At 56.6% G+C, this 23,634-nt stretch overlaps 1 protein-coding gene across 1 annotated transcript in view; it reads left to right on the plus strand.

The window, feature by feature from the left end:
- The first annotated feature begins 9,631 nt into the window (after window positions 1–9,631).
- The window catches only part of PDE4C (phosphodiesterase 4C), a 91,267-nt gene continuing 77,264 nt past the window's right edge, over window positions 9,632–23,634 (plus strand). The window contains exons 1-2 of the mRNA XM_075070961.1: window positions 9,632–9,870; window positions 13,856–13,932. Of these exons, the coding sequence (XP_074927062.1) occupies window positions 13,891–13,932 (42 nt within the window). The 5' untranslated portion in view covers window positions 9,632–9,870; window positions 13,856–13,890. The remainder of the gene's footprint in view (window positions 9,871–13,855; window positions 13,933–23,634) is intronic.

Genomic DNA, 23,634 nt, shown 5'->3' on the forward strand with positions numbered 1-23,634 from the left:
TCCAGCCAGCTGCCTGTGGCGCCAGGCCCCTGAGGGGCGGCTCTGGGAACGCACGAAGCAGTGGTTTCCCCAGGAATTGAAATTAGGGGGGGTGTCAGGGCCTATGAGATATATCAGAGATATGAATAAAGTAAATGTTTTGTTAGAATTATGCAAATTTAACATAAGGAAAATGCAAGTTACACCAAAACACACAACAGATCTAGATTTCTAAAAAAAAAAAAAAATTAAAAAAAATGTGTTTAATTTAAATGGACTTTTGGAAAGTGAGTCATCGCGGGGTGAGAGGGCCGGCCTCTCATGGAGCAGTGACTGGTTAAAGGATGGGAAACAAAGGGTAGGAATAAATGATCAGTTTTCAGAATGGAGAGAGATAAATAGTGGTGTCCTTGAGGGGTCAGCACTGGGACCAGGACTGTTCACCATATTCATCTGGAAAAATAGGTAAACAGTGAGGTGGCAAAATTTGCAGATGATACAAAACTACTCGAGATAGTTAAGTCCCAGGCAGACTGTGAAGAGCTACAAAGGGATCTCACAAAACTGGGTGATTAGGCAACAAAAATGGCAAATGAAATTCAATGTTGATAAATGCAAAGTAATGCACGTTGGAAAACAATCTCAACTATACATACAAAATTCTCCGCGTGGCCCTGCTGTTTTCTCGTGGCCCAGATAATTGCAAATCACGTGCAGCACCATCAGAGGTGGGAGCCTGGAATGCCCCTCCGCCAGATCCAGGCTTGCAATGGGGGGGTGCCCGGCACAAGAGGCTGGGTGGGACTTTCCCAGGCCCAGTGCTCTGGCATAGTACTGGTCTCTGGCCCGAGTCTGAGTCTTCGCGGCCTTGGGAGAGTGAGCGACGTTGGCATGCTTCAGGCGTAGTTCTCACGGGTTGGACAGATGTGCAGGCTGAGCAAGTCCGCCAGAGGTCTGCAGGGCCGCAGCTGGGATCGGAGACATGCTTTGAGGGGGAGAAAGGAGCGTGCCAGCGTCCCCTTCATGCAGGGCCATGCTGGCCAGAGGTGCCGAGGCCTTTGTGTGTTGTGGCGAGTGCAGCCGGGCAGTGAGGGTTGCACCAGGCTCGCCCTGCAGAGACTCCCTCTGGGCCGTTTCTCCTCCAGACAGTGCGCCAGGGTGGCTGGCCAGGCAGCATGGCCTCCTGAATAGAGAGGGTGAAGAAACTGGAACAGTGCTGGGAGAAGCCTCTGCGTCGCCAGACCCTGCTTTTTCCTTGTGTAACTGCATCAGCTGGCTGGGAGCTCGTCGTCGCCAGGTCCCCAACCCCATCAGTGGCTAAGGAGGCCTCTGTGGGTGCGGGCGGTGTGGCTGGCTCCTCACAAGCCCATACTGGTGCACTGCGGGGCGTTTGGCTGGCCGTGCCGTGTTGTCCACCAGACGTGTGATGCCTCTTCTGGCGCATGGCTGGGGGGGTCATGGAATGGGTAAATATAGTGGGGCTGTATGCCCTTTAACCCCTAGTCCTAGGGCAGGTGGAGTTTTTAATGAAATTGTCAGTGACCTAGTGGAGGAACATGCACGTGCCTGGCTCAGAGCTGGAATGGGGCAGTAAAGGGTCAACAAGAAGAAAATTAAATTTGTCCCAGAGGAGACGAAGTGTTGTGCTGGAACTTGGGCTTCAATGCGGCGCCAATTGCGGCCTGCTGCGGGGGTTGGTGGGGAGGGACAGGAGCACGAGGCAATTTCTTTCGGATCGCTAAGGTCAGGTTGTCAGACTGTTCGTTCCTTATCCTCCGTGTTTGACTTATACGTCAGCTGCCTCGCCAGCCTTCGATCCCCTGCCCCGCCGTTGGGAGGGTTGTGGCGCCATTATGGGTGCATACTGGGGGTCGTTGCGCTTTATGGATAGCTTATATGTATCATCCGCTGCCTGCTTGCTTGGTTTATGCAACCGCATTAAATCTTCGCCGCCGAACTGCCCGTCCTTCGCTCTATCGTCCCTGGTGGCTGTACGGCGGGGCAATTTGAACTCAGGACAGTGTATGTGCTCGGGGGCCTTGGGGAGTTTTGCCCGTTGCGCCCCTGAACCCCTCTTGCTCGTCGGGATGTTCGTGCCGGCTTCTGGCCTGGCGGGGCGGCGGTGCGGCGGCCCTGGCATCTTCTACGTGGCATATGGTCTGTCACGGACTCACAGGCGATGGCTTCAGTTGGGGTTTATGGCTGGAACTATGGGTCTTCTATCTACAAAGCCTAGTCATGACTTGAGGGACCTCTCCTCCCTTGTATGCAGACTGTCGCACTGCAGAAGCGCACATACGTGGCTTCACTCTATCTTCGGAATTCTTCGTGAGTCATTCAGCAATCCTCCTTGCTCTCACGTGCGCCTTCTCCACAGCGAGGCCTCCCTAGGGAGGTGGGTCGGGGGGTGTCCAGAGGGTCACTTGCACCCCTACTTTCGCAGTCATTTATGCTACGGGTAATCTCAGTCCAGCAGTAAATATAGGGTTTGGTCGTGTACTGAGAATCAAGGGTCTAAAACGCTTGTAGTGTATAGCGACCATGATCCTTCCGTTAGCTGCCGGCTTTGTTCCATTTACCTGGGGTTTGGGCGGTGAGATCTCAGACGTCTCACGTTTATCTTCTTTCAGTCAGCTGCGCATGACGCCAACCTTCCGCCTTGCCAGTCCCCGCCTCGTACTATGCGCAGGTGTGGGTCCCTCTGGGCCAGGGGGGCGAGGAGGTCACGGGCGTCTGGGCTTCTCGACATGTTTTCTGGTCGGCAGTCGGGCACTTTGCAGAGGAGGGGGCCAGGCATCATATTGCTAGGAAGACAGAAGTGCCAGGCAGTTAGATGCTGACTGGCCTCTTCTCATCTGTGGTGCATACTGCAATCCGTACACACGTGCGATTCCCTACAGCCGGAGATACTTTAAGAAGCTGCGACAGGGACACTTGAGTCTTGGTTCGCAGTTCCTATAATACAGGTGTGGCTACAGAGTATAATCATTTATGAGACATGTCCTGAGTTGCACTCACAGGTCTATTGAATCTTCCAAACTGTGTCGGTTGAAGTATATGGCTCCAGGGAGCAGCGCTTGGTGCCCAGTAGGGGTGCTCTCCCCTCTCAGCTTTCTTTTTTTCAAGTGTACCTCCCCCCAAGCAGGGTTCGGAGGTTGTCTGTGCTGCGGAGGCTGTTGCCTCAGCCCGCTAATGCAGGTGTCGTTCACGCCACTAATTGGGCACCTAAGAAGGAGCTGCCCTTTTATTTGGCTACGCCCAAGCAGTGTCCGTCAGCGCCGGCTTCTACCAACTAGGGAGCTGAAGGCGAGTGAGCACTTTGATTGCTGGGTGCATGGTGGTCGCGGTGGTCGTCACTGCAGTGCAGTTTTCTGCTCCATTGCCCAGCATGCACCTTGCCTTCTGGCTGTAAACAGCTGCCCAATCCGGATGACATCTGGCGGGGAGGAGATGGGCCCTGGCTGTAGGATAAGCCCTTCAGGGATTGTGAGAGGTGCTATGGAATAGGAGAGAGCAGTGTCCCTGTGCTGAGACTGGATGCTCCCAGTACCCTCGGGGGTTAAGTCCTCTGTGGCCTGTACACCTTGTCTCATGCCCTGGCCCCTAGTCTTGCATTGCCTTGTATCCGATGACGACAAAACCAGCATGCTTCACCTCACGGCACTCAGCGTGCTGTGAGTTCAGCTTCAGCAGCCCACAAGTGTATGTTCCCTGTGCTGAGGGCAGAGGGTTCCAGGAACTTGACTCGCCCAGAGGTCTGGCAGCCAGGGATGCCTGGAGCCAGACGAGACGCCTCTCCCGCAGTGGCATCCAGGTTGGTCATTACACCTGTGCTGCATTGCAAAGTGTTTCCTGGCAGTGGTTCGCGTGTATTTATCCAACCAACGGTCTGGGACAGGTGACACGAGTCCTTTGGCTGCAGCCGAGTCCGGGTGGAATCTGCTCTACGGCTGAGATGTATATGGGTCGCGAGGGCACCGCAAGGCTATTGCTTGCTCCGCTCGTAACGTGGCACTACCAGCAGCAATGCCTGCTCATGTTGTAACAGTCGCCTTGCGATCTTCGGGGGACATTCTCTGCCTGTTGCTGACGGACGGTCCCCCTTAGCGAGCCTTCTGCAGGACCGCAGCCATTCCCTCTCTCTGCAGGGACAAGCCGACACTTCAGCTCATCTGCTCAGCCTGGCACCCGTCCGCACCCCCGGGATGTGAGCACCAGGTGACGCGAACGGCCGCACGCTCTCCAGCCAGCGGCTGTGGGCAGCGCCTGAGGCGCTGCAGGCCTTGGGAACGCACGAAGCACGTGGAGTTCCCCAGGATTAAATTAGGGGGGGTGTCAGGCCTAAGAGATAATGCAGAAGAGATGCAAGTAAATGTTTTGTTAAATATGCAAATTAACTAAGGAAAATTCACAGTTCACCAAAACACCACAGATCTAGATTCTGAAAAAAAAAAAAAATTAAAAAAAATGTGTTTAATTAAATGGACTTTTGGGAAAGTGAGTCATCGCGGTGATAGGCGCGGCTCTCAGGAGCACGTGACTGGTAAAGATGGAAACAAAAGGGTAGGAATAAATGATTCATTTCAGATGGAGAGAGATAAATAGTGGTCTGGAGGTCAGCACTGGGACCAGGACTGGTTCACATATGCACTGAATAGGTAAACAGTAGGTGGCAACAATTGCAGTATACAGAAACTACTCGAGATAGTTTAAGTCCCAGACAGACTGTGAAGAGCTAGCAAAGGGATCTCACATAAACGGTGATAGGCAACAATGGAAAGAATTCAACTGTGAGAAAGTGCAAAGTAATTGCACGTCTGGAGAACAAGTCTCACATTAGCAATACAAAATGAATGGCATCTGAATAGCTGTTTCACACTCATGAAAGATCTTGGACTTGTGGGATATTCTTCTTGAAAACATCCACTCAATATGGCGCAGCACATCACAAGAGCAAGACAAATGTTGGGAATCATTATAGAAGGATAGATAATAAGACAGAAAATATTCACATTGCCTCTATAATAAATCGCATTTAGCGTGCACCACTTCGAAGGCGTGTGTGCAGATCTGTAACTCCATCCATAAAAATATATATATGCGGAATTGGAAAAGGACAGAGCGCAACTAAAAGTGATCAGGGTAGAGAACAGGAGGACGATTAAATATGAGAACTTTTCTGCTTAGAAAGATGGTCTAATGGGTGAATAGATAGAGATACTGACAAAAATCTTGTACTCGGTGCGAAGAAGTGAATAAGCGAATTATATTTAATCTCTCACATAAACCAGAAGCGTAGCAGGTCACCCAATTGAAATTAATGGCAGCAGGTTTTTAAAAACAACAAGGAATGTACTCTTTCACACAAATAAGGCAGCCCAGGGAACGCTCTTTGCCAGAGGCTTGTGAGGGGACCAAACTATGAGAGATTATAAAGAATAGATAGAATTCTGGTAGACAGGCTCCATCGTGTGGCTTATTGAGCAAGGACTGGGAGGATGCAAACACCATGCTCTGAGTGTCCCTAGCCTGTTGATGCGAACGTGCAAAACAGACAGGATTGGGCACAGGGTTGATGGTCATTGTTGATTTGACCTGTTCGGTATTCCCTGTTGAACGCATGCTGCCTTACCACTGTTGTAAGACAGGATACTGGGCACTATCATGGACCATTGGTCTGACCCAGTGACACCTTATGTAAATTTGAATGTAAAATAATAATAACAACATGTTACATATAGAAACTCCCCAACTATACATGACCTCTCACGGATAGCAACATGTGAGATAACACCTTCGGCAAATGATGCATTTAAAAATCTTGGCCTACTAGAAGAAACATATGTATATATGAGTTTCCATTCCAGTCACAAATACTAGCGATTCTGGAGCATAAGTGACTAAAATTAGGTCACATAATAAATGTTTATTTCACATGCCCGCACTTTTCCGCCTACCACCATCCAACTCACCGGTGTTGCTTGGTCAGTGGACTCGACGATTCAGAGGGTGCTTCACGATGAGTCACTTCCCAGGTGGGGACAAGAAAGCACTTGCTTGTTCCTCCAGCTGCTCACTGTTTTCCTCTGCCACACTGTTCGTTGTGCACCGTTTCACATCACCATCTGTTGCCATGGCACTGCGCATCACGTCCGAGCTGCACTGCACTGTGACCCTGCGAGTTGGTCTCTGTGAGGTTTCCAGCCAAGCTCTCAGCTGATTTCAGCTGAGCTCTCAGTGGGGAACCTCGCTTGCCAGAGGCAGTCTGGCTGTCTCTTACACAAAAACTCTGTACCACGAGAGACACTATCTCAGAACAGAGACTAAAGCCGCTTGACCTGAATCCTCGTTGATTCAGCTGCAGTGGTCACTTAACAGAACAAAAGACTGATCTATGGAGCCTATCAGGCAGTGTCTTTAAACAGTGGAAGAGGAGCAGCCACCCTCCTCTTGATGTCTTCAAATCATCACAGGCTACAGTTCTACTGCCTTTATCATACAATAAGAAGAACATTTCATCCCCCATTTCAGGTGTTTGTAACCCAACCCCACCAAAATCTATCACTTGGACAGGCACAGCTCTGTTTGCTGGATACTAGATAGGAAGGGCTTACGAGGTCTACACCGACGGCCTGATCGTCGGGGCGCTGGCGCCTGGGAACCCCTGAACGAACTGTCCTTAGGGCCTGTGGGGTGGGCCGTAGCTCATGCGCGACTCATGCAGACGTGATGGTTCTGGACACTATTCCAGTGGTCTAGAGACATTTACATGACACATCACCAGCCACCGCCATACCAGGAGAAGGCCGAGTGGCTCCACGCACACGGGGAAGGGGGAACCCCTTACAAATTCCCCTACAAAACTATATCCCTAAGTCTAACGCCACCGATCTGACTTCCAACCAACGTGAGGTCACCCTGTCCCCAATTACCGCCCCTTACTCATAACTCACGACTGTGTGTAACCCATTATATGAGCGATTACTCCTCACTGCTTCCCCTACTAATCTGACCCCACCCACCATTACCCACCGCAATTGGGGACATTACAGACTGTATGTATTATCGCTGAACATAACCAAATACCACACCCCCCATACGTCGTATGTTGCCCCGATATGCGAATGACTGACACTCATCAAACTTTTGTATCATCTTTTTTAAATAATTTTTAAATAACTTTTATAATCTGGCCCTGAAGCTTCCCTCACAGCCCCAGCTCACACCTAGCTGTCAGGAAGCTCATTAGACTTGCTTTCAACAATATTTGAAATTATTAGGTTGTGCCATACATCACCGAAATGAATGCACTGACATCATAAAAACAGCGTATAAGGAAGCAAGGAAAGCTAGTCTATGTTCATCTTTTTCAAATGTTAGATGTGTCCACTATCTTCGCAGGGCAAAAAAAAAATGCAGGCCTGTTATTACCGGGCTGCGCACATTGGCAACAGATATATAGGTAAGAGATGCAAGGAGAGTATGGGTCATCAAGGCAAACGCAGACAACACATATAGCAACTAAATTAATCATTTTAAATTTATTGGGATGTTAACAAGGGGTAGGGAGCAGCTATGACTAAGCTAAATAGAGCTAACAAGACCATAAACACACATGCCTAAAGATATCTACTAACAATATTTTATAAACAAAATGCAGCATTTAAGTAATAACTGATACTAAATACACAACCAACACATTACGACCGGCAACGTAGAAGCTCTATTTGAAGACACGTGAGCTGAGAGAGAGCTCGGAGGTATCAGGCTACGTTACGGGATACACGGATCACGGCGACTCGTTTGTTCCTCTCCCTGCCTGCACATGCAGGGCAACCCTAAAGTACCCACTATGAAATCACAGAAAGTGTCATAGGGACGGGGGCCCAAACCTGTGTGTGTTCCCTCTTGAATTGCACAAGCAATGTTTACACAAATAGGGACAGTGCCAAAAGGTCTGCTTCGCCGCCAAAAGGTGAGAATGCAGTATTGTGTAGAATGGTCACACATCTGATGACAAAGAAGAGGCCGAGGCAATCCGTATGGCAAGTTGATACAGGAGCAGACAGGAACCCATTCTATACCAAAAGGTATTATACTTTTCAGATACACACTATTTTATCCATACACTGTACTAAGGTTAAAGTGTGTATAATTGTTCAGTTTAAATTCATATCTCCAAACAGTCACTGAATTGGTATGTACTAGTTCACAAAACTGGGGGGGGGGGTGTGGGGAATTCAGGGGGGTGTAGGGAAATCACTGATTACCCAATGCTTATTGATTGTGCTTTGGTGTAGTTTCCACAAAGATTTATTTCACCATTAGCAAGGTTAACTGCTGCAGGGCCGAAGGTCTCAGTCATTATGGCTGCCAGACTCCCAGCCCAATAGAGAGGCAGTCCCTCCCAAGGGCCATGTAGCTTCCTCCACTGGAAAGTCCCAAGGAAACTGTGTTGTAGCTGAGCAGCTTGGCGTGAATGGGTTTGTTCCTTCCAGCTGCCGGGGGGGAAAATAAACACTGAGAGCTAGGCCGTGGGACTAGCATGACACAGGCTGCCAGGGCTGGTGCTTGGCTGGGCAGGGACAGGCACTGTTGTTGGCAGCATGTGCTCCAAAGCAGGCCCTTGCCCCGGTCTCGCTGGATGGCAGCGCCCATTCCTAGTGAGCTTGAGGGTAGCCAGTGTGAACTGGTTTCAGTCCAGCCAAGGGCAGCGTGATGGGGTATGTAAAGACGTGTGTAAGGGAATTCTGACACTGGCCTTCTCCACACACACCTGGCACTGCAGATCTGACAAGTGGTTTAGGCCAGTTTAGTCAAAGCAGGCACGAAGCGCCATGGTGGACGCCCTGCTGCCCTGAGCTGATAGTCAACGAGGATTCGTTAAGTCATGAGAGGGCGGCACAACAAGCTGCACCGGTTGAGCCAGCTAAAACCCCCCATTAGTGGATCCAGGGCAGGATCCAATCCTGATATGAGCCAGCTCATCCCTGGAGTGGAGTGTGTTCCCCTTCCCCCCCCCCCCGCCATCGTGTCTCTTGTTGAGCTCGGCACAATGGCAGCTCTGGTCACCCCTCTCCCGGTCATGCTGCGGGCAGGAGAGCTCCGACAACAATGCTGGGAGGAGCTGGCAGAGCTCGCTCCTGGCAGTGAGGCTCTGGCAGTAGACCCGGGGCAGGCAACGGCAGCAGAGAGAAGAAGCCTGCTGAGATGCCTGCTCCATGGGTGAGCCGCCCCATCCAGGACAGCTTAAAGGCAAAGGATGCTGCTGGGGCAGGGCATGGAGTCTCAGGCAGTGCGGAGCAGCCTGGCCTTTCACAGAGATGATGGCTGCCGGGAACCGCTCTCTGCACAAGGGGACAGCTGGCCTGGCAAGTCTTGGTGTAAAAAGCAGCTCCAGGGGTCAAAGGCTGAGCCAGGGCATTGGGTTTCACTGGCTCACCCACTGCCGTGCACTAATCCCTCGGCTTTCGCAGTATAACCAGGAGCGCACCCGGCCCCTCCCTGTGCAGAGAAAACTTTGCCAGGTCTCTCAGGCCGTAAATAAATCAAAGGAGGTAGCAGACGTGTAAACACTCAGAATGCAAATGCCTTTCTCTGGCTGCTGGAGGGTGGACTGGCGCACGTGAGGCTCTATGTGACCGCAGCTCCGAGCCGTCTGCAGGGTCTCTGCTCTGAGTGGGAAGCACTATCCTCTGGGCAGCGAAGAGTTAAGGGGCTGCACTAACGAAGTGTAGAGAAAACTGCATGTTCATATCACTTGCTCCAGACTGTGCAATTGCCCACTAGCTCACACGCAGATGGGCACGGTTTGCTAAATACTTCCCCTCCGCTTGCTCTGGCGGCCCACGGATGGATTCGGCGTCCCTGCTCTGCTGACAGCCACTCAGCGTAAGTCTGCGGGCGTGGGCAAGCACAGGCAGGTGGGAATGTGGCTTTTGTTCAAAACTCAAACAACAGCGGGCAGAGGTTGTGTGTTATCAAGTCTTGGGGACAGGGATCCCTGGGATTCTGCTAGCAGCCAGGCCTTGTGCGAGGCTCCCTGGCTGGTTTGAGGTGCACTTGGTAGCAATGGTTTTGCGTGTTAAGTGCCTGGCATGTGGAGCAGTGCCCAGGGCAATCATTTGCAGCTCTGACTTACCTGGAATTTCTGGGCTCCCTCGCTCCTCTGCGACCTTGGCTCGCACCATTGCTGGCATGTGTCCTGCAGCTGGGCTGCGGCCCACAGAGCGTGTGGACAGGAGGGCGGCTGCCCCTCTGGTGGGTTTTCCAGATTAGCGCCAGGCTGTCAGTTCGCGCAATCAGTCAGGGCAGGGGCCTGTCAGGAGGCTGCAGGTCAAACCTTGCCCCTACCAAGGCCAGATGGTCCCACTCTGATCACCGAGGCTGACGGCCAGAGAACTGCCCCCCTGTGATTCCCAGAACCGAGCCCTCTGGTGGGATCCAACGTCCCGGAGAGCTGGGCAGTGGCAGGTCTGTGCTCTGGGGCAGAGCAGCTGGAGCTCCCAGGTTGCAAGCAGAGATCCCTCCTTCGCCTGCCCTTCTAGCTGGCTCCCTTCACTCTGGGGGCTGCAGGGCCAGGCGGGACTATGGGCTCGCGATGGAAGGGCTGCAGGCAAGAAGGCTGGCAGGGCTTTCCCTGCCCACCCCACTGGGACAGGGTCCCACAGCACAGAGGGTGCCTCTGTCACCCCCACGGACTGGAATAACGGGGGGCTGCCATTGGGATTGAGGGGCATCAGCAGACCTGTGAGGGGGCAGTCTGCACCATTCCTGGCTCCAGACCCCATTGGTTTAGACCGAGAGAACCAATCGGGGTGCATGAGCTCTTCCCCTAGGGCCCCCCGCCGCGGGCCAGCACCACCACCCAGGCCTGGCTAAAGGCATGTCAGGCTGTGCTGCAGCCTGAGGCTGCACCCCAAAGACAACGTGGTGCTCAGAGGCAGCGATGCCTGGACAAGCAGCCGCAGATATGCCCTACTCTGACAGCAACTCCTGTAGGGACTTGCAGGGCCAGCCCTGGGAGCTTGTCGAGGTGGCATCCTGTGCCCTGCTGCCTTCCTCTGAGCCTGGGGATTCCCTGGGTTTCCCCCCAACCCCTGCTAGCAGCAGCAGATTGGAGTCACATGCAGCTCTCAGCCTGTTGGAGCCTGGGACCCCTCCCACTGCAAAGGCTGCAGCCCCTGGAGGTTTCCGATATTCCCCAGCCAGGGTTCAATTGTCTGAAGTAGTTGGGGTGTTCACAGCAAGGGTCCTCCTGAGGGGCCTGGGCTGAGCTGTGAGCATCTCCATACCCCTCCGGTCCCGTCCCGCCCGCCTGACTCTGACAGCAGGGAAGCTCTCCCTGGAGAGCCTGCTGCACCCATCCCCTCTCCCTGCTTGGCACCACGCAGTCTGCTTCCCTGCTGGGCAGGGGCTGGCAGGGCCAGGGACGCCCTGGAGCCCGGAGCCGGTTGTTCGTGCTTCTCTGGACCAACTGGCCGGTTGGGGACACGCCCTGGGCTGGGTTGTGTGCTGCAGCGCAGGGCCCAGGGAGCTGGTCGCCTTGAGTAGCTGCCTCTCAGATGCTGCAGAAAGCTGGACTTAGTCTGCCCGTCCCCCAGGCACTGGGGCTGCGCTGGGGGAGGGGGATCCAGCCCTGTCTGGTAGAATTTGCACCTGAGCACCTCCTGCACTGGGGCTCTACTGGCCCAGCCTGGCTAGACGCCGCTAGGCCCTGAGGCCAGACCTGCAGGGAGCTGGTTCTGAGATGCACACACCTGGGGGCGGGGGGGTTCCACTGGTTTGCAAAAGCTTAAGTGGGGCTCAGCCAGGTGCACATTCCTGGGGGAGGAATGCTGCCTCCTTCTGCCGTTGGACCCGGAATAACCTCCCCCCACCAGACCCCATAGGAGGAGGGGCAGTAGAAGGGAGCTGGTGCCGTTCCCTATCCCCCCAGCTCAAGGCTGGTTACCCTGAGAGGGAATGAAATAGCACTTCAGTTCTGCGCCTGATGGCCTGGCCTGCTGCCAAGTGCAGCCCATTCCTGGGACAGGCTGGGTCCCAGAGCTGCCTGAGGATTGCTCAGCATCACGGCCCTTAGCAGCTGTTTTCTCATTTTCCCAGGCCTGGAATTTAATCAGCCCCTGGTGTGTGGGGGAGATTTATAGAGCCCTGGGGCCGTGAGAGAGACTCCTGGTCAGCCAGATTTTTATTCCCTCCCTCGGCTGTGTTGCAGGGGAGTGTCTGACTGGTGAAGGGGCCCAAGGCTGCTGAGGTCAGGAGATGCCCCCCTCCAACTCTCCTCCACGCTGCTGGGGGCTGGGGCTGATCAGGCTGGGGGTGATGCCAGCTGCCACAGGGCCCTGGATTGCAATTGGCACTCTTACAAGAGCGAGTCCTTGTCGCCCTGTGTCTTTGTAAGTACAGTGGAGAGACTGTCCCAGGTGCCCCCTCCCACTCGCTGCAGCTGGGCACGAGGCAATCCTAGGACAGCTGGGAGCTGTGGAACAGGGAGTCCCGCTACGTGGGGCCACCAGCAGCCAATGCACATGGCAGGAGGCCGTTTCCCTCTGACTGGCACTGTCCCTGGCACTGCTGCCCAGATGCACGCCGGGCAGCTTGGGTCCCTCTGCATTGTCCATTCTGCTGTGATGGGCGTCCAGACCCTGCGGTGCTGGGGACCAGGCCCCGGCATCCTATGGGGCATGGATCAGCTGGCGCCATCCCGCCAGATGCAGCCGCCACCTGCTCACTCTTTGCTGTTTGATCCCCCACAAATTAACATACAAGAAATGCCCCTAAAAGAGCAGGAGGTGACATCTCCCTGTGATGGAGTAGGGACTGTCTGTGTGGGGGATGGGAGAGCCAGGGATGACTTTAGGTGAGGGACAGGATCTGAGCCTGTAACCTGAGCCAGGTAGGGGGCAGGGGTGTCAGCATCTTTGCCCGGGAAGCTGGACAAAGGAAGGGGCCAGCTGGAGGGAGTTAGTTCAGTTTCAGTTTTGGGCTTGGTGGTTGGAATTCAGGGAATCCCAAGCTGGGATCCAAGCACCCTGAACCCCCAGAAGGACTCGATGGAGGGGTCCTGACTGTGCCTCCAAGCTCTGCAGTAACCTGCGTTCCTGTTGTCCAATAAACCTTCTGTTTTACTGGCTGGCTGAGCGTCACTGTGGGTCCCAGGAAGAGGGGTGCCGGACCGGACTCCCCCATACTCCGTGACACTCCCCCCCTTGGCTCTGCCTGACCCCAGGCATGTGGGGCTCACTGGGGCTTCGTCCCCTTCCACTCCAGTTCTCCGATGTTCGGACCTGAGCAAAACCTTCCCCTCCACCCCCGGCACAGTCTGAAGCCAAAGGCCTGGGGTTGGTGTTACTGGGCCAGCCGGGACTCTGGCCGCGTTGAGGGCATCTCCTTTCAGCAGCTCCCAGAGAGGCCCAGCAAGCCCTGGGCGATGGTTTGCTGCCTGGATGGCGCTGGCCCTGACTAGGGAGGTCGCACGGTTTGGTTGTGCTGAGAGGCCGGGAGCTGCCCTGGCTAGAGGTGCTTTGCCCCTCCCCTGGGGCACTGGCTGCGAGGGATTTATTGATGAGGAGGGTTCAAATTAGGGGGCCAATGGCTGGAGTCATGCTATCAGATGGGGCCCAACAGGGCAGGTATCCTGCAGCGGGGGGTGGTCTACCCCCTCTCCCACAGCACCCATCAGAGCCGCCCCATTGCTCCGGGCTCCAGTGCCTGCAAGTCTGGCTTCCATTTCCCGGGGGTGAATGGGGAGAGCTGTCCCCTGCCAGCCTCTCCAGATCCAGTGAGGGGCGGGTAAGACCCTGAGCTAGAGCTGAGGGTGAGACCTGTCCTATACATGACAAGCCCTGACCCACAGCCCCTCCTTTGGTTGCAGGGGAAGGCCCAGGGCCAGCCGGAGCAGAGGCCAGGATGCGCCGGAGTCGGACAGCCCTGTCCTTTCTGAGCACGGAGGTGAGTGGCTGGAGGCGGCGGGGGTGGGGGCACCCCACTGGGAACCCAGCTGGCCAGGTGGAGTGGATCACTGGTCACACTGCAGCCCAGACGGCACCGAGGGTGGCTTGAGACTATAGCCCAGATGCTGCAGGAAACGGCCAGACTGGGCCCCCGTGCAGAGAGGGGAAAAGGGTCGATGGTGCTAACAAAAGGAGTGGGGGCTGGTGTTGGGAAGGGGAGACCCGGGTGGGTTGTAGGGCCTGTAACCCCTACCCCGGGGCGGGGGGGGCACGGTGCAAGTGTCAGCATCGAACACCCCCGGGCTGGGGAGAGGGGCATCTGGCTGCCATGTCCCTGTGGCCCAGCTGAGACCAGCTCCAGCTCATGTCCCCCACCCAACAGAGGCAGCCCAGCTCCCCGGGGCTGGATGAGCTTTGTGGCATGTGCCAGGACAGAGAGCAAGGGCAGCTAGGAACCTCCTCGGAGCAGCTGCCCCCAGCTACGCCCGGTCCCTTTCTCAGGAAGGAAGGAAGGAAGGAAACTTTCCCCATCTCACGGTCTTTGCTGACACCACCAAGCAAGCGTTTGTCCGCACACTGAGCGCCAGCCCCAGCCGGGACAGACAGCGGCAGCTGCATTGATGAGGAAGCAGCAAAGAATCCCGTGGCACCTTATAGACTAACAGAGGTTTTGGAGCATGAGCTCATGCTCCAAAACCTCTGTTAGTCTATAAGGTGCCACGGGATTCTTTGCTGCTTTTACAGATCCAGACTAACACGGCTACCCCTCTGAAAATTGATGAGGAAGCTCATGACAGCTCCTCCTTTCATGTCCATCCCAGTCTCATAAGCAAACTGTGGCATGTGGGTCAAGATAAAATGACTGAGGTGTATGCGTGACTGACCAAAAGACAGAATTTCAGAGGTTACCCGTGGTTCGCTGTCTAGCTGGGAGGTGCATCTTGTGAGTTCCACAGAGGCCAAGCCTGGCTACTTTTGTTAGTGACATGGATAATGGAGCGGGGAGTCAGCTGGTAAAAGCTGCAGATAACATCAGGCAGGGAGGGGTTGCAAGCACTTGGGAGGACAGGAGACTTGGAGACTTGGACAAACTGGAGAATTGGTCTGAATCCAACAAGATGCAACTCCATAAAGACAAGTGCAAAGTGCGTCACTTAGGAAGGACAAATCAAATGCACAGCTACTAACTGGCAAGGTGGGAGCGCTGCTGAACAGGAGCACAAATTAGATGAGCCAGCGATGTGATGCTGTTGCGGAAAAGGCTAATCTCTTTCTGGGGTGTATTGGCAGGAATGCTGGATATAAGACATGGGAGGTATTTGTCCTGGTTTACTCGGCACTAGCAAGGCCTCAGCCGAGTCCTTTGTCCAGTTCTGGATGCTGCACGTTAGGGAAGATGGGGACAAATGGGAGAGAGTCTGGAGGAGAGCGACAAAACTCACCACAGGTTAGAAATCCTGAGGTTAAAAAACCTGGATATGTTCAGTCTGGAGAAGAGCAGGCAGAGGTGGGACCTCGTGACAGTCTGCAAATCCGTGAAGGGCTGATCTAACCAGGACGTGGCCAACTGATCTGCGTGTCCACTGCAGGTGGGGGCTCAGGCTGCAGCCCGGGAGATTTGGCTTCGAAATGAGGAAACGCTTTCTAAGGCCAGGAGTTGAGCCCTGGAACAGGCTCCCCTGGGAGGTGGTGGAATCCCCTTCTCTGGAGGGTTTTAGGACCAGGTTGGACAAGCCCCTGTCAGGGCAGGTCTGGGTTTACTTGGTCCAGGCTCAGTACAGGGGGCTGGGCTCGCTCTCCAGTCGTTCCCAGCCCACAATTTCTGTGATTCTATGTGATGAGCAAATCCTGGGGCCCAGGAAATGGGGGGTGGAGAAAACCCTGGTGCTGTGGTGGCGGCTGTGGCTTGGTGTGACGCAGGAGGGAGCGGGGTGGATTGACCTGGGAATGTTGTTTAGTTTTACTGAGGCTGTCTGCACAGGGGATGGGAGAGCAGGGGGTGACTTTAGGTGAGGGACGGTACCTGAGCCTGTAACCTGAGCCAGGAGGGGAGTGGGGAGAGTCGACACCTTTGCCGGGGAAATTGGACAAAGGAAGAGAGCCTGCTGGAGGGGGTTTTGGTTTCAGTTTTGGGCTGGCTGGGAAGAGGCAGAGAATCCCAAGACTGGGGTCTAAGATCCTTGCTCCCCAGAGGGACCTGGCTGAGGGGTCCTAGTTGTACCTACAAGCCCTGCTTGGCACTGTGTTCCTGTTGTCTAATAAACCTTCTGTTGTACTGGCTGGCTGAGAGTCACGATAAATCGCAGGAAGTTGGGGGATGCAGGGCCCTGACTCCCCACACTCCGTGACACTTGGGGTAACAGCTTCCTCTCTGCATTAATGGGCCTCTGCCCTCAGGCCCTATGCACTAGTGACTTACGGATGTGTGAGCACAGCCTGCGGGCTGGCTCTGGCCAGCATGTGGTGTCTGGCTTGCTCTGCGGTACCGCACTGCAAGCTAGTGGTTAAGGTGCCTGTGCTACGTGGAGCCTGGCAGGGGCCAGCCCAGTGCTGCGGTTTGGCCTGGCCAGGGTGGGGAGCACGCTCTCACAGCTGCTGCACTCAGCCTGGCTTGCTTAGTGCCTGCTGGGGGCCCAACCAGGTCCAATTGACCACAATTGCCTGCCTGATTAGAGATTTAGCGCCAGCTCCTGCTGCTTCATTAACCTGAGAGGCCTCCTAATGCGAGAGCTGCTGACCCTCAGCCCCGTGCTGCAGCAAACAAGCCCCAGCATGCTCCGGCTGTGCCTCCGTCTCCGCTCCAATGCCTTTCGGCTGGGGGGCATCTGAGCACCTGGACTAAAAGCCACTTTGCTTGTTTGGATCCTGCGGTTCCCTAGTTACGGCTCAAGGAGCCAATACGCAGCAGGCGGGCGCCCTAGCCAGCTCCCTGCCCGCTCGCAGTCTGTAGGGCCCCGGTAGGGGCAGGAAATTCCCCCTGGCTTGGTGTGAGCCCAGTCCTGCAGTGCCAACGGGGCCCCTAGCACACCACTCCCTGCTGGGACCTGGGTTCTCCCCTCTGCCTCGCTGGAGGAAAGGCAGCAGCATCCCTAGCACAGGGAGTCAGCTATCGAGCTCCCTTGACATGAACACAACGGTGAGCATGAGGCACATTTCCCTGAGCTAACCGGGATTAGAGCACTCAGCGGGAGTTAATTATACCCCAATGGGTGGTTAATTATTATCATTCCTGGGATAATTGTACTTTCGGCCCCTAGAGGAGTTTTCCACTGCGCTAGCCACCTCCGAGGCTGGTGCCTTGTGAGCCCGGACCCAGCTCTCACCACCGGGCCCTGCTTTGCCCTGGCATGGGGGGCAGGCGGGGCAGTGGGGAGAGGCTCTCTGAGGCTTGCCAGTGGATCAGGCCTGGTCGTGTGTGGGATGCGCCGTGCTGGCACCGTGCTCGGCCCAAAACATTCCATTTAAAAGCCAAAAATCTTCAAACCCCCGCTGCCCTCAGCCGAGATTTTACCCGAAAAGGTCAGGGTCTCCCTGGAGTCTACAGACTGTGCTATTGCCATTGGTTTTCTGTGGAAGGCGCCCAGATACCCTGGTGATGGTGAGGGATAAACCTCTTGGCTGGAGCGAGGGAGCCCAACCCACTTGTTTCAGGAGCGAGACACCCTCCCACTGCATCATGGAGGGCTCCCTCCCAACCTGCCCCACTACGCCCAGGGCCTGCGCGCGCCAGTCTGCTGCCTTGCTCCGGCCCTGCCTTACTCCACCAAGCTCGTTCCTAAGGTGCCAGGGCGCTGCCCCCCATTATTCCTCCCTGTGCCAGGACCAGGCTCCTTACTCACCGTAGCTCAGCTCGGCTCTGCCAGGAGCTGGCTGCATGATGCCCTGACCCTACCCTGAGCCCTCTTTGCTAATGGGGAATGTCCCTCTGGCCATTAACCACCTTGGTGCAGCAGCTCCTGGCCGGCCGCTGCCAGCAGCAGAGCTCATGGCACAGGGAAAGGACATCTCCTCAGAGTGAAAGGGAGGGGCATGATCCAGTGAGCCGCTGCTAAACGAGACCTCCCTGTGCTAGCTGGCCTGGGCCCAGGAAAGCAGCCCCTGTGCACAGGCTGCGGCCCCAGTGTGGGGGCGGGCAGGGGCTGCGTCATCACACACCACTGTGAAAAGCCGGCTGCGGCGTGTAACTACGTGGCTCAGTGAAAGGGGGCACAGCTTGGCCGAGCGGAGAGCCCTGTAGGGTCAGTACTTGGGTTTGTGTTCTTACTCCCCTAAGCCGGGCCACCCCATCTCCACTGCTGTTTCTAGCTGTACTCGGGGGTACGCAGGTTTGGGCACTGCCCACCTTAAACAGCATGCAGCGTAGACCTAGCTGAGAGCTGTGGTGCAAAGCACGGGTCAGGTACAAGCCTACCATTGCCCTCTGCTGCCGGGCTCAGTCACTCCCCTGCGCTGAGGGGCTGCTCCCAGAGCCTGGAGCCAGGGTCGGCTCTAGCCATTTCGCCGCCTCAAGCACAGCGGCACGCCGCGGGGGGTGCTCTGCTGCTCACCGGTCCCGCGGCTCCGGTGGACCTCCCGCAGGCATCCCTGCGGAGAGTCCGCTGGTCCCACGGCTCCAGTGGAGCATCCGCAGGCGCTGGTCCCGCGGCTCCGGTGGACCTCCCGCAGGCATCCCTGCGGAGAGTCCGCTGGTCCCACGGCTCCAGTGGAGCATCCGCAGGCGCTGGTCCCGCGGCTCCGGTGGACCTCCCGCAGGCATCCCTGCGGAGAGTCCGCTGGTCCCACGGCTCCAGTGGAGCATCCGCAGGCGCTGGTCCCGCGGCTCCGGTGGACCTCCCGCAGGGACGCCTGCAGGAGATCCACCGGAGCCGCCTGCCGCCCTCCCGGCGACCGGGAGAGCGCCCCCCGCAGCATGCCGCTCCAAGCACGCGCTTGGCGCGCTGGGGCCTGGAGCCGGTCCTGCCTGGAGCGGAGGGCCTGGACTTTGGGCCAAAGTCTGCCCCATCTATGCACAGCAGGCTGGGAGGGTCTCTGCCCCCAGCTGACCGTCTCTCTGGAGCTGCCCCTCCCTTTGCTAGCAGGGCCTTCACTTGCTGTCCAGTTACGTCGCTGGCTCCCAGTACCCTGACCCCTGCCTTGTTCCCCGGGTGCCCCCCAACGTGGGGAGGTGTGTTCAGCCCTTTGCACACGCAGCACCCTCAGGAAATGAGCCTTTCCTTGTCATTCGCATTCTTCAGCCTAAAAAGGGAAGAGGCTGAAATGTCCTGGTCTGGAGGCATTTCACGGCTGGGTTAACAGCAAGGCCCTTCTCTGGAGCTGAGGACGGGACAGGAGGCAGCTGGAACAGAGCGTCTCACCCTGCAGCAATGAGTCATTAACGGGACAAACTCAGCAGCGCTAGGCCCCACTGGCCAGGCCCCTGCTGTGGCCCAGGCCTCTCTCACGAATTACGGTTGTCCATCTTCACTGGAACAATGGAGCAGATGTGACCAGTGTCTGCCGGCACCTCTCCTGCAGCCCCCCAGCTCTCTGCTGCTCTGACTGGGGCTCAGACCCCCAAAGCTCCTACAAATTCATGTCTCAGTAGCAATGAAAGACCCCAGCCAGGACAGGGGCCCCACTGTGCTTGGCACTGCACCCCCTTTGCTCGAAGGGCTGCTGACCAGCCGGAGGCAGGGGAATGGCACAGAGAAGGGAAGGGACCCGCAAGGTTAGTGACAGAACTAGGAACAGAACCCAGGTGTCCTGGCTCCCGGCTGGCCCCTAGACCAGGTCCTGGGTTCTTGGGACAGCCCTGGAGCCCCCTGCCACGTGCCCAGCGCTCCAGACTTAGCCCCTGGCGTAGGAGGACGAAAGCTTTGACCCTCTGAGTGCTGGAGGGGTTTCTTGGCAGGGGAAGGGCAGTCTGAGGTGAGACAGTCACTGAAGCTCCTGGGCCTGCCCCCGCGCTGGGGAGATGCAGCCTGGCCTCAGCTGCCCTCGCTGAGCCCTGTGTCAGGCCGCCAGCTGCCGTGCCTGTCTCCAGCCCTGCTCCTGCAGCGAGGCAGAGTCCTAGGAGCTGCAAGCTGGCTGGCCGCAGCTGAGGAGAGCCCTGCCGAGTGGCTAAGCGATAGGCTCAGGGTTCTGAGGCCCCCTGACAGCACCAAGGCCATCGATCAGCAGCGGGTGCTGGGCAGCCCCTTGGCTCTGACAGGCCCTGGCATGTCGGGTAATTCAGATGTTCAGCGCCAGGCCATGAATGCAGCTGAGGGCATCATTAGCGCCGAGCAGCTGCAGCCGCTCCCAGGGGGCCAGGAGCCGTGACTTCTGGGCCAGGGGCCTCATCAGGGCAGCTTGCGCTCACCAGATCCTGCCACTCACATGGGCCCCCCTCCCTCTGCAGTAGGGCAAGGGGGTTGGGCTGCTGTGCACTGAGCCCCTGCCTGCAAACACCTCCACGTGCGACCAACAGGCCCGGCGGCTTGTTTGAGGCCCCAGGCACCGCCACAATAGATGGCAGTGCCTGGCGCACTTGGAATGCTTGAGCTGCTTGGTGTGGGGTCTGCACAGGCCAGTCTTCCTGGAGCCCCTCTGGCTCACCAGCCCCCTGGATTCCCTGGGCAAGCTGTGGGAGAGCTTCCAGCAGCCCCTGGCACCCCTGGCGGCCAGAGTTTTGTGTAGACTCTTTGGTCCATTTGCTGCGGAGGACTGAACGGCCTGGGGCTGCTCTGAAAGAGACGGTGCTTGCGACCCCCTCCCGCAACTGTGCGTGCGCATGACAATCGGGGAGTGAACTGTGCACTGGTCCTGGCCCTGAGCACAAGCAGGGCACAGGGCTACTAGGCGTGGGGGTGAGGGAGCAGCCTGACTCCTTGCCCCTCCACGGCAGGGGGGCGTGGGTGGAGCTCCATTCTGGGCCCAGCAAAACACAGCCAGTCCTGCCCTTCCTTTTGTGGGAGCCCTGCTCTGTGCAGGGGCTAGGAGCTGGGAAGCTGGACCCTGGCAGCAGCAGCCAGTCAGGCTGGGAGCTCATGCCATGGTGGGAGAAGCAGGAATGATGGCTCAGAGGGCAAGTCTCCTCCAGCCTGGATGTAAATGGAACCAGCTCTGGGGCAAATTAACCCATCCCCTGTTGGACCCCCAGGGCGAATGGCTGGCGTCCGTCTGGAGCCTGCGTCTGTCTGGCTGAAAGGAAATGCAGGAATATTTTAAAAACTTGCTTTTAATCAAGAAAAAAACAAGGACGTTTTACGCAAAGGCACAAAATTGCTCTAACACTGTTGCGTGAAATGCCTGTCTGATCATTTGCAAAAGATTTCATTGTTGCTGCTTTCATGACGCCTGACAGACAGCTAGAGAAATAGCTGTAATTGCAGCCTGCCTCTTGTGGGGCTCTGGGCTCCAGCTCTGCACTCCAGCTGCTGGAGGGGAGACAAAGCAGCCATGAAGGCAGCGTCTCCATCACCCACTAGCACACACAATATTTTGGCAGATTCCCTGTCACTCGTCCGCTTCTCTGTTACTGCCTGTCAGGCTGGGTTAGGGAGCCTGGGGGCGGTGTGTGCATGTGCCCCTCCCCTGTGTTGATGAGACAGGCGAGGCAGGGACGCTGGCGCAGCACCCTGGGCACTGCAGAGTCGGGTGTAGCTGTGTCCCTGGCGATGCCAAACCCCAGTGCTGCAGACCCCAGAAGCACATGGAGCTGTTTGCACCACACTGACCCAACAGACATTCTAGGCATCAGCATGACAATCTCGGACTCCTATGACAGGTTCCAGGGCTGTGGAGTGCCTGGGGACCGAGCCGATGTGGGGGCTGGGAGCAGGGCTGATGTGTGTGTGTGGGGTTGCTATGAGGAGTTTGGGGGCAGAGCTGATGTGGGGGCTGGGAGCAGGACTGATGTGGGGGAGTTGCTGTGGGGAGTTCAGGGCAGAGCTGATGTGGGGGCTGGGAGCAGGGCTGATGTGGGGCGGGTGATGAAGTGGAACTGTTCTTAACGTTTCCTCTGAATACTATGTGGGTGCCTCAGTTTCTGTCCGACCCTCTGTCTCCTGGCAACTAATGGCCTGAGTCCTTCCCCCCTGCAAGGGGATGCTAAAGGTGTGGGAGAACAAAGAGCTCAGGTGACCTCCTGGCCTGGGAAAGGAACTCAGCAGAGGAGGAGGGGCTGGAGGGGGTTTCAGTTTGGAGCTGGCTGGGGACGGGAAGTGAGGGCAGACGTGGGTGTCTGGTTCGCTGGGCCCCAGAATGGACCCAGCTGAGGGGTCCAGTTCTCTGTACTTACAAGCTCTGTTTTAGACCGTGTTCCTGTCATCGAATAAACCTCTGTGTTACTGGCTGGATGAGAGTCACGTCTGACTGTGAAGTGGGGGGGCAGGACCCTGTGGCTTCCCCAGGACCCCTCCTGGGCAGGCTCACTGTGGGAAGCGCACAGAGGGGCAGAGGATGCTGAATGCTCCAAGGAGAGACCCAGGAGGTGAAGCCGTGTGAGCTTCTTGCCCTGGAGACAGTCTGCTCTGAGGGAGAGGAGGCTCCCCAAAGTCCTGCCTGGCTTTGTGGGGAGCAGTTCCAGAGCATTGCCCAAGGACTCTGTGATGGGGGGCGGGTTGCTGTGGGGAGTTCGGGGGCAGAGCTGATGTGGGGACTGGGGGGGGTCATAATGAATCGTTGAGCACAGTGGGGTTCCGGTGACCCTTTCCGGCTCCGTCTTGTGGTGGGCGCGAGGCCCTGCCCCTGGGGCTGTTTTCCTTGCTGAGGCAGGCTAGGATCATGGAGTAGATGTGAGCACTATTGTCTCTCTACCCCAGGGCCTCCCCCGGCACCCACACACACCCCCAGCTCTGGTTTTCCGTGCCTGCTTCACTTTCTGTGCTCCTGCTCACGGCCTGGGGCATGTGTCAGGGCAGGTGCTTCTCACACTAGCAGGAGACCTTGGCCTGGAACCTGGGGAAAGGGCCAAGGTGCTGCTCCGATACCACAACACCCCCCCCTCCACCTGCCTGTCACTCGCCTGGAGCTCAGGGAAGGAGCCGGCTGCCCTGCTGAAATGGCATCATGCCACAGGGCTGGCGCTGCTGCTGCTGGCACAGGCTGGTGCGGGTGGTGGCAGCTTCTGAGGCCTGCAGGAGAAAAAACATCTGCTCAGGGCTAGGACTGAGCAGGGAGCGGGAGGGGGGTTCTTCACCCTTTTTAGCCAGCACGCAACATAAATAAACCATCAGCCTCCTCGCACGCTCACACCAACACACCCTTCCCTCACACCCCCACCCTTCCCTCGCACCTCCCTCCCCTCACATCTCACACACACTCCCAGTCCCACCCTTCCCTCGCACCTCACACAAGTTGTGGGGGGTGCTCGCTGCCCACCTCTCCTCCTTCCGCCATTGCCTTCCTCTCTCAGTGGGTCTGCTCAGACCAGCGCTAGGTCTGTTCCTCTGCTAGGATTGGAACGAGCCTTTCTGGGCCATTGACCAGAGACATGAGCTGCACACCCAGCTGTTGCAAAGGGCCTTTTCCTTCCAGCAGCTGCTGCTCTGACTGGGTCTGGGGAAAGGCTGAACAAGGTCCCGGGGCAGGTGACAGCCCTGGGTGGGCTGGAAGTGAAGGGTTTCCTTCAGCAGCTGTTCCCGGGCCATCCGTCATGGCTGCTTTCTAGCCAGAGAGCCCTGTTGCATCAGTCAGGGATTGCTAATTAATGGTTTTATTTCTCCTAATTATGTTTAAA

Source organism: Chelonoidis abingdonii, chromosome 11 (assembly GCF_003597395.2).
Source record: "Chelonoidis abingdonii isolate Lonesome George chromosome 11, CheloAbing_2.0, whole genome shotgun sequence".
NCBI lineage: Eukaryota > Metazoa > Chordata > Testudines > Testudinidae > Chelonoidis > Chelonoidis abingdonii.